This window comes from Rattus rattus, chromosome 5 (assembly GCF_011064425.1).
Source record: "Rattus rattus isolate New Zealand chromosome 5, Rrattus_CSIRO_v1, whole genome shotgun sequence".
Taxonomy (NCBI): Eukaryota; Metazoa; Chordata; class Mammalia; order Rodentia; family Muridae; genus Rattus; species Rattus rattus.
Genome location: NC_046158.1, coordinates 8112046 through 8122308, shown reverse-complemented (window position 1 = coordinate 8122308; position 10263 = coordinate 8112046). Strand labels below are relative to the sequence as shown.

Sequence of the window (10263 nt, the reverse complement as noted above, 5' to 3'; positions counted from 1 at the left end):
CCGCTGTACCTTTACAGGTTGTTATGAATGTTCTTAAGGGATGGATGTGTGCAGGGCTTTGTGTGTCTAGGTGGGCAATTATATCTTACCAATTGGATCAGAGGCTATTGTGTTGCGTGTTCTTTCATGTAGCAATTTAAGTGTAATGGAGTGTGGGGCGGCTGGTCTGGGCCACCACAGAATTGGGATGTGTGGTTCTGGCATGGACACCTGCCTTGGGAACTAGAGAGGTAGAGAGATGGCTGCCAGGCTTAGAGAGAGGCCTTCGGCAGTGTGATATGGGATGGACCAAAGCGATGAGAGGCTTTGCTGACTGAGGCTTAAGATATCCAGCAGATATCTTGAGGCACTGTGGTGCCGGATCTAGTGGGGATAAAAGATACCCTTTTTATTTTTTTATGTTTTTACAACAGTGACACATGTGTAATTCTTCTGAAAACGGTCCAATTAGCCTGAGACACGTGTGCTGTCACACCTTGCCAATGAGCATTTCTCACTGGGGAGTGTACCTGTGTGGACGTCAGAGGACAACTTGATGGAGCGGGTTCTCTCTTTCCACCTTTGTGTGGATTCTGGGGCTGGAACACTAAATGTCAGGCTTCCACAAGGCACCTTCCCCACTCAGCCGCCGTGCTGACCTGTTTAGCACGGTTTTAGGAATTTGACACATGCAGGCTGAACACAACGTCGCATCCCTGAGATGGCAGCATGTGGGGGCAGAGGCAGGAGGATCATGAGTTGGAAGCTAACCTGAGTGAGAGAGAGGGCAAAACTCTGGCTTGAAACATAATTATCTCATTTAATGTACGTAATTATTCTAAGCTATAGTTCCTAGGCCCAGCTTCTCAGAAAGCTGTTGGCAGAGGAGCCCAAGAGCCCAGCGTTTGAGACCAGCGTGGGCAATACTGTAAGACCTGGGTTCCAGACAAAAGCCTCTTGAGAGGATGGTTTCCTGACCAAGAGAAAGCCGCCCCACACCTGTGGAGAATTTGGTCACAGTTTAGGGACAAGTAAACTTCAAAGTCCTTTGTAAAAGTCTAAGGAGGAGGATTACCTGCAGACATGTGGGAATCCCTCAGATAACCTTAGGGGTCCGTCTCCTGCTGCACCATGCTTGGGAAAGCCAGAGTGCAGTGCTTAAGGCCATAGGGTGCCTCTTCCCGTTAGCATCCCTGTGGCCTATGAAGCAGGTTCCAGCTTTCTATAGCTGCCTGTGCCTCAGATGGCCCCGCCTCTCTGCCACACATGCTGGCCAGGGCTGCAGGATGCCCTTCATAGATGGGATCCTCCAGAATCCCAGGGTGTTGCTCGTGGCCTGAAAAAGCCTCCCCTCGCTCCCCACTACACTGCTACTGACCCATCCCCAAAGAGAGTCCTTTGACTCGTGCAGCCTTGGGCTCGGAGGGAATGGGCCAAGTGCCTGTCACCATTCACAGGGTGTCCCTCCTTCCTCCAGGCTGTTTTAGGAGCAAACCAGATACCAGATGGTGATGGCTGAGGCTTTCTTGAGGGAGAGCTAATAAGAGGAGAACCCTGGGACCAAGGCTTATAAGACTTTATTTATGTACGAATTTTCTATATATGGGCACTTTGTCTGCGTGTACATCTGCACACCAGTAGACGGAATCAGACAGCTGTAAGCAGCAATGTGGGTGCTGGGAATTGAACACAGGACCTTCAGAAGAACAGTGGGTGCTCTTAGCTCCTGAGCCATCTCTCTAGCCCCGGTTTATAGGACTTTAGAAGCCAATGGCGACAGGCATCTGAGCCTCCACAGAGCCACCAGCCTGAGAGTTGTCTGTTGGGGGCACCGGTGTTGTCTGAGCGTCATCTGTAGGTGGGACAGGAACAACCTGGGAGTCGTCTGTAGGTGGGACGGGGGCAGCCTCTGAGTCATCCTCAGGGGGAGTGTGGTCACCAACCACAGTGGGCAGCATCTCGAATGTCACAGCCCAGTACTTGAGGAAATTTTCCCTCAGGTGCTCCTTCATGGAGGTGCTGGTTATTTTCTTATTGATGTCCAGGTAGTTACCATTCTCCGTGGTATAAGGGTACCAGTGTGTGGGCACGGGTGAGTTGCCCATGTTGGGGTCCCTGCAGAGTAAGAAGAGAATGAGCAGGGGCCTGCAATGAGACTGGAGGCCTGTGCTCCCAGACAGCTCTGCACAGACAGCTTGGCCATCCTAGCCAACCTCTCGAGGCTGTCGTGGAGAGCATGTGCTCGGCCCTGGGGCTGGGCCTAGGGCTGAAGCTCTTCTGCTCATGTGCAAGCTACTGAGGCTTGAGGATAAGAAGTTTGCCCAAGTGAGAGAACAGGCCTACAGGGCCAAAGCGATGCAGGAGCCCTCAAGCCTGCTGCCCTTGGTCCTGGACTCCACCACACATCTTACCCACTCTTGGCAAAGTTGGTCCAGTAGGCAATCATGGCCTTGGAGACAGTCCTGTCTTGGGCCCGGTAGCCCAGTGGGGTGGCAAAGGGCTTTCCAAAGACGTACTGGAGGTCATCAGCGTGGTCTGCCCCCATCCATTTTGGGTAGATAGGCATCCGTGAAGGGTGGGAAAACAGGTAAGAGTAGGTCTTGGCACTCCTGTGGGAAGCAGAGGCAGCTGGGTGGTAGGGGCCTCCCTTGGGAGGTGGGCCCTGGAGAGAAGTCAGGAGGAACAGAGCAGGGCCTGAGGGGACCCGTGAGACTCACCAAAAAACTAGGGCTTGTTTGTTTGTTTGTTCGTTTGTTTAAGACAGGGTCTTTTTATGTAGCCTTGGCCGGCCTTGAACTTACTATATAGACCAGACTGGTCTTGAACTCACAGAGATCAGCCTTGTGAGTGCTGGGATTAAAAGTATGTGGCACCACCCCCAGCTCTGAACTGAAGTTCTTGATAGTAAGGGAAAGAAACACCATAGCCCACATTCAATGTTCGTGTCTCCACCCTACAATATTCAGAAGCCTCCTTCTTCCCATAATCCAGGGTCAAGGGTCATTCATTTTCCACCTAAACTCACATTTCTCACATGATTAGACAAAGTATATACTCCTATTACACTTTTTTTTTTTTTTTTTCGGAGCTGGGTACCGAACCCAGGGCCTTGCGCTTCCTAGGCAAGCGCTCTACCGCTGAGCTAAATCCCCAACCCCATTCCTATTACACTTTTAACCTTGACTGATAGGAAGCCCAGAGCTATGGTCATTGTTTAGTTAGCCAAGAAGCCTAGGCAGCCCTCTCAAGAGCCTCTGCAGCCAACCCCTTCCCAGAACCTCACTTGGCATGGGCTCTGTGCTGGGCCAGAGCCATCTCTGTGGGGATCAGGAAGAGTATGTCAGTCTCAAAGGCCACCACTGTCTTCTTCATGTTCTCCTGGGACGGGTCCTGGGCCCAGGACTCAGTGTAGATGTCAAAGGTGGCTTGCGTGCCTTTAAGCCCCTTGGCGACAGTGTGTCCACTGACTAGCCTGTAGAAGTCCTCCCTGCATGGGAATGATCAAACATGGAGGACTGCCCTGGTGTGGACCGGAGCACGTCTGCCCCTGCTCTCCCCAACACAGCACCCTCCTCCCTCCCTCTCATCCTGCCCCCGCTACACCCCGCTCACTCTGTGATATCCTGCTTGGCCTTGTCGACGGCGGGCATGTCAACGGTAGCAAACAGGTGGCCATCCATGTCATTAATACCCGCTAAGTAGTCAATGTCAGCAGCGTTGTCGTACAGGTTGATGGGATCATCAGGAATGAAGTCACCATCGACGACCGGGATGAAGGCCAGGTAGTGCACAATGGGGTCTGGGTGGGAGAGCCAACACCTTCAAGTGCCTGCCTCTTCCTCCTCTTGGCCTTTTGTACTAGACTTGACCTCTTTTTTTTTTTTTTTTTTTTTTTTTTTTTTTCGGAGCTGGGGATCGAACCCAGGGCCTATGCCCTAGGTAAAGCGCTCTACCGCTGAGCTAAATCCCAGCCCCGACCTTTTTCTTTTCTTACCAGACCAAGGTTCCTCAACCCCAGCCCCAGGGACCTTTGGCCACAGTCAGCTAGTGACAGGGGTGACTGTCTCCGTGTGGGGTGCTAAGCAGTGTCCCTAGTGTAACCTGCTAGATGTCACTGGCACACTTCCGGGTGCATTCCCAGACTTTGTCTCACGACCACGTGGAGAGCCCACTGCTCTGAGGACCACGGCTGTCTGTCCTCCTGCTTGAGCACCCACGGCTGCTCGCCCTTTCCTTATTGAACCTACACCAGGGATACGGTGGCCTGCTGGCCGCTGTGTGTGGCCTGCCTGCCCTCTAGACTTGCAGACACCCTGGCTTCCCTTGGGGCCAGCACAGCCAGGTTTTCTTCAGTGGCTCTCCAAATAAAATCGCCCATTTGGGTGGCAGAGGTGCTCGGAGGCAGAGCACAGACTCTGGGCTTGGTCTATGGCATGGAAAGAAAAAAGAAAGGTGGAAGGTGTGGATGCTCAGACTGCCTGGTTTGCTTCGGAAGGGTAAGCAGAGAACAAGTCCCGTGTCCTAGGCCAGCAGGCTGGTTCTTCATGCCCCAGCTGGAAGGACCAAATGCCACAGGAGGTGTTCGGAAATTTACAAATGATTGCCACATTTACAAGGAAGCTTCAGAGCCATCCAGCATAGTGGCCCTGGGTCTGGGTCCACATATCTCCCAGAAACTGCGTATGGGTTTCTGCTGTTTGACCTAATGTTTGACTCCTCTCCTCTTCTCCCTCCCTCTGTCCTTTCCTCATTCCTTCTATCCCTCCCTCCCTAACTTCCTCTTTTGTTTTTTTTTTAAGATAGTCCCACTGTGTAGCTCTGGCTGTCCTCTCACTGTGTAGAACAGACCAGCTTTGAACCCACGGAGATCTGCCTGCTTCTGCCTCCTTTCTGCTGCGATTACGGGTGTGTGCCTGGCCATATATGGCTTCTTAAAAGTCCCTGGAGTACTGGGGGACACCTCTTTACCATTGGGGCCTGCTAGAGGGAAGAGGCAGGCCCAGTGTGGCACCTTTCTGTCTTGTCCAGGAGCTCAGCCTTGTCTTACAAGGGCCTTCCTCCTCCACCCTACATGCCTCCCGCCCAGGAGCGCCACTCACACTCCTGGCTTTTCAAGGGCAACCTGTAGGCCAGTGTCAAGGCCCGGGGATCTGTGATCTTCAGACACCCAGCCATCTTGGCGGTATCCTCTGTGGGGCATCCCACCTTCTTAGCGATCTAGGGAAAGGCAGAGGCAGGAGGTTAGAGAAGGCCGGTGGTGAGGCTTGGAATGACTAAGGGCAAGTAGAAGGTCTGGGACAGCATGGAGGTCTGGGTGGCATGGAAATGAAACAGGTCCCCACGCTGCCTACTCCTGCCCCTGTGTGCTCACCTTTTTGGCCCAGAAAAGTGGATTCTTCTGGATGGCCCAGGGGCTCAGTGCCACACCACTCTGACTGATGGCTCGCCGGATGAGGCCCTTGTTGTATGGAGAGAGGGTCTGCAACACCCAGAAGTTCTATCAGCAGGCTGTACCTGGGTCCAGGGCTCCCAGCTACACCCTGCTCTGACCATTATCCTAGGCCCCCTTGGTTCCCTCCCTTAACCTCTTAACCTTGGGGTCAGACCCTCCACACCAGAGGGCCTCAGACCTGCAGAGAGACACTGGCAGCTCCAGCAGATTCCCCAAAGATGGTGATGTTATCGGGGTCTCCTCCAAAGGCTGCAATGTTCCTCTTCACCCAGGCAATAGCCATGTGCTGATCTCGAAGTCCAAAGTTACCTGAGGGTGAGGGGAGAGCCTTCATCAGGAGGGCCCTCCACTACAGCTGAAGGAGCCTAGAGATGAGTTCACATTACACAGAGTCAGTGTGAACAGGAAGCAACCAGTGCCCAGGAGGGCAAATGGTGGATCTCCAGGAGGCTGAGCTTAAAGGGGAATACCAGGGGAGGGAGGGGAGGGACGGGTGGAGGGGTCAGAAAGGTGGGATGGGTGGGAGGCATGGGAGGTACAACCACCAGTGGCTTGGCCGGACTCCATTCTGCACACGTTTCTTCCTCCTATCTGTCTTTCCTTGGCATCTGTGTCTACTTTGGCTTTCCTATCGGTCTCTGGGACTCAACTTGCCTCTCTGTCATTCTGTCTGTCCCCTCTCATTTCCTGATAGCTGCCTCAGGCTCCTACGTCTCACAGTTTAGCTCCAGTATCCCAACTCTGTGTAGAAGGTTCTGGGCCTTTCCACAGCTGTCAAGTTGGAAGCTTCTGAAGTGCATCCATCTGCTAGGGTCAGAGTTCACAGGGTCCTGCATATTTATTATTCTTGCTCTCATGGTCAGAGGCTCCCACATACCTGGAAGGTTAGCATCTCCGGTGCTAAGGAAACCCAAGGGTCCGACACGGTAGTTGAAGGTGACCACAATGACATTGCCTCGAGTGGCGATCTCTTCCCCGTCATACAGGTAATTCTTGAGAAAATTGGCTCCCTGGCCAGACCCCATGAGGAAGGCACCTCCATAGATCCAGACCATCACAGGCAGGTTATGAGACACTGAAAGGGGCAGACGGGGACTTAAGACACCAGCAGGCCCTCTCCCCAGCCAGCTGGCTAACCCTATTGGAGCAGGTGCTCAGCCTGGGCTGTGAGGATCAACAGTGAGCGCCCCCCTCCTCCCCTCAATGTTGATTTCAGGGCTGTTCAGCTTGGCAGCACTGAATTGAATCCAGAACAGGGTTGGAGCTCTGGGTTGGGGGTGGGGCGGATCTTCTGGGAAACTGGGATCCAGACCTTGCTTCCTGCCCTGAGGGACCCAGATGTTGAGATAGAGGCAGTCTTCTTGCCCATAGGTATCGTCCTGAGTGATGGTGGCTTGTAGACATCGTTTCTTGAAGTCTGTAGCCTTCAGTGTCCCTACAGTGAGAGAAGGACAAGGTGTGAAGAGAACCAGCCAAGGTCAGCCTAGCACCCAGTACCCAGCACCCAGCACCCACCTTGCCAGCCAGGGTGACGCTGAGGATTCTCCAAGGTCTTGGCGGTAGCAAAGGGGATGCCCTTGAAGATGTCAACAGAGTCACCACCCAAGAGACTGAGCTTCTTGTTGACGCCCTCCACAAAACCGCCTTCTGTGTACACAGCACCCAACTGTAGGTGAGACAGGACAGCGTCAGATGGGCCAGCCTGAATCCTGAGTGGCTGACTGAGGGAGCTCAAGGGTGCCAGCAGATCCCCTGCCAAGTGCTGGAGGGGCTGTTTCCCTTTCCTCTCAGACTCTGGTACATCCTTCCTTAGCTATCTGAGGCCACTTCAGCACACGTCTGCTCAACTGGAGTGACGGTCTAGATCTGGGCTAAAACCTGGGGCCTCAGTTTCCTGGTAGGTAAGATGGGCCACAGCACCTTCCCCTAAGGCTTGATGGCTGTCAGAGGGAAGGCCTGTTTATCTACAGACAGTGGTGGATGCTCAATGCTTCCAGGATGTTTCTAACATAGCCACGGGTTTCTGAGGTCCCACTCTCCTTCCCTCACCCCTCCCATCTGCCTAGCAAGATGGGCATGGAGCTGGTGGCCCCATGTTCAAGTCTTCACAGGGCCAATCGGCATTGCTTCTTGGTGTCCAGCCTCAACCAGAGGCCTGGAGTCAGGTTCTCATCTGCCCACTGTCCCTGCAAACTGACGTGCAGAGGCTTTGCCACCGGAAGTTCTGTTGACGAGGCTGCCTAACCTCTGTGCAGTGCATGTCCCCTCCTACCCTGCCTGCATCGGTCCAGGGCACATGCAGGAGGTTCTGCTCACTTGGCAGCAGTGATGGTACCTGCTTCCCCCCTGTGCGAGCATTCAGGTAGGGGGAAGTAGGTGGCCCAAGCTGGGATCCCAGCAGCCCTTTAAGTCCAGGTTGATGGACCTAACTGGGTAAGAAAACTGGAGAAAGAGAGGAACCAGGGAGACTACACAGAGCATTGGGGCATCTAAGGCTCCTGATTACTGTGTGTTCCTTGCACACAGCAGGTAGGAGTCAGAAAGCCAGCTTAGGTGTGTGTGTGTGTGTGTGCGCACACGCACGCATGTGTGTGCACGCGAGAGAGAGAGAGAGAGAGAGAGAGAGAGAGAGAGAGAGAGAGAGAGAGAGGTCACCTCTCAGAAGTGAGTCTGTGTGGTAGTGGTAGACTTAAGTGCCTGAGTTTGGACCAGTGGCAGGATGGGCGTGCTGGTAGTGGAGTAGTAGGGGGACAGTTTAGGTTCTTCAAACACCCTAAAAAAATCTCTTCCAAGAAAGAAAACTTCCTTCCCATGGCAGGAGCCCCAGACCAGAACCCCAACTTCCAGGCTCCAGGAGAGGGAGGATGGGCTCCAGGGCCCAAGAGAGCAAGACAAGGGCTGAAGAATCAACAGCTGGAGAGCTGTGTGAATTGCTGGGGTCCCTGTGCAGAGACCTGTGCCATCTTCCTGCACCTGTTGAGCTTTCTGTGACTTGTCCTCATCCTCACACCCCCGAGAAGGACGGTTAAAGGGCAGGCATTACAGGCACCCCAGAAGAGCTGCTGCAGCCTCCTCTTGGAGGAGAGCCTTGCACACAGCAGGTAGGTCTCGGCCCTTCTCAGGAGGAGCAGGAAATGGAAGTTACTTGGGAGCCAGGGCCCTGATTTGGAACAGACATTTCAGATTCCTGTTCAAGAACAGGATGTGGTTGCTGTGTAATGTCAGGCAAGCTGCTTCTCTGTTGGGAGGGTGGGGGGCTCTGAAAAAGGAAAAGTCAGGGTCTGTGGAGAGGTTTGCCAGACTTAGACACACCTGAAACCACAGAGCAATAGTGGGCTTCTTAGTATAATTTTCAAACAGTGCATGGGACGTCCTTATATAAACACACTGCTGGAGTCTGATTCCGGTGCAGTTTTGCATGATGCACTGGACTTCATGTGAACAAGATAAACGGGGTATCTCGGGCAGGACCAGAGCTCGGAGTGCTATTGGGTTCCCTGACCTCTTACTCAGTCCCTTTCTGTGCTCTCTGTCCCCATCCTCCAGGCTCTGTCCCAGTTTTCAGATCTTAATGAATGAGAGAGAGAGAGCCGTTGTCCCCTGGAGGTCTCTGACTTGCTTACCTTTGCAGCACAAGCAGCTGCCAAGCAGCAGGTGAGGCCAAGAAACAGAACCTCCAGGCGCCCCATAGTGAGTGTCTGCCTCTAGGCAGCCTTCTCGCCTCTTCTCCAGTATTTATGGAGCTGGAACCAAGGTCATGTGTGTGCATAGCATGTATACACAGACACACAGGTGTGGGATGGGCCATTTTTCCCAGGCCAGGCTGGCCCTGGGAACCCGGAGTGCACCTGTGTGGGTAACTGCCCACCTGGGAGCAGAGGCAGGTGGCATGGATGCTGCGTGTAGGGGAAGGGTGGGGGGAGGGCTGGCTGAGTGCTGGGTGCTCTGCATGGTCCTCTCAGGGTTCAGTTAGTGTCACCTTCAGGAAAATGGGTGGGCTTCATCTTGAGACATTGAATGCTCCTTACCTTAGTGGGGAATCCATGAAGGACTCCTGAGCCAGAGGTGGCTGCGTGCTACTGGGCACTGGTGGTGTGGCTGATGCTTGGTAACTCAGAGAGCCCAAGAGACGGAGTAGTGCACTAAGGTATGGAGTAGTGCAGGCTGAGTTGGGTGCAGGAGGCAGAATCCTGGCAGGGGGAGGACATGGTGGCACAGATGGGAGCTCCCCGAGAAAACCTGGCATGGTTCACTTACCAGGGCTTGGTGGCACCTTCAGAGAAAGGGTAATGTTTCATGTCTGTGCTCACTAGGGGTGGGTGGGGCTCCCTGGGAATACCAAGCACACCCAGGCAGAGAGAAATCCTAGAAGGAAGAGAGGCACGGAACGAGCGAGGGAGGGAGTGAGGTTGGGAGAGGAAAGTAATGGGCCTGGAAGCAAAGGCCAGTAAGAGGTCATCAGAGAGAAGGCCATGATCCTAGGGATGTGTACCTTAGCTACCAGGAAAAGGTTATCCTGGTGCCAGCCCATAAACCAAGTCTTAAGAGGCTCCCTTTAAGGTGTCCAGCTGCCTTGGAACGGCTTTTTATGATAGACCCAGAAGGCACAGCAGCTGGTCAGGCATAGCCAGTCTTCCCAGGCCAGTAGCTGCTCCCCTATGGGAGCTCAAGTCCCCAGCTCAGATCATAGCTCCACTTGTGCCAGAGCATGGGGTTTGGGGGGAACTACAGAACCACATCCACTAGTGTGTCCATGTGCTCTGCCCAACCCAGTGTGCAGGTCTCCATGGCACACAGTAGGTGTGCAGATGAGTGGGGGAGGGGGGCAGGTA

At 53.8% G+C, this 10263-nt stretch overlaps 1 protein-coding gene across 1 annotated transcript; it reads right to left on the bottom strand.

Moving 5' to 3' along the window:
* Positions 1 to 1721: 1721 nt before the first annotated feature.
* Positions 1722 to 9126, bottom strand: Cel (carboxyl ester lipase). Its single transcript, XM_032901857.1, has 11 exons — positions 9055 to 9126; positions 6947 to 7097; positions 6744 to 6866; positions 6309 to 6506; positions 5610 to 5740; positions 5351 to 5458; positions 5079 to 5196; positions 3592 to 3778; positions 3263 to 3466; positions 2391 to 2588; positions 1722 to 2094 (listed from the first exon to the last, which is right to left on the bottom strand). Exons 1-11 carry the CDS (start codon positions 9118 to 9120, stop codon positions 1740 to 1742), a joined length of 1839 nt encoding a protein of 612 aa, XP_032757748.1. The 5' UTR covers positions 9121 to 9126; the 3' UTR covers positions 1722 to 1739.
* Between the last annotated feature and the right edge of the window lie 1137 nt (positions 9127 to 10263).

Coding starts and splice junctions, on each gene's coding strand:
- Cel (XM_032901857.1), bottom strand. CDS start 9,120: ATGGGGCGCCTGGAGGTTCTGTTTCTTGGCCTCACCTGCTGCTTGGCA. Junction 7,098..9,054: donor CAGCTGCTTGTGCTGCAAAG/GTAAGCAAGTCA, acceptor TCTCACCTACAG/TTGGGTGCTGTGTACACAGA. Junction 3,467..3,591: donor GCCAAGCAGGATATCACAGA/GTGAGCGGGGTG, acceptor ATTCCCATGCAG/GGAGGACTTCTACAGGCTAG.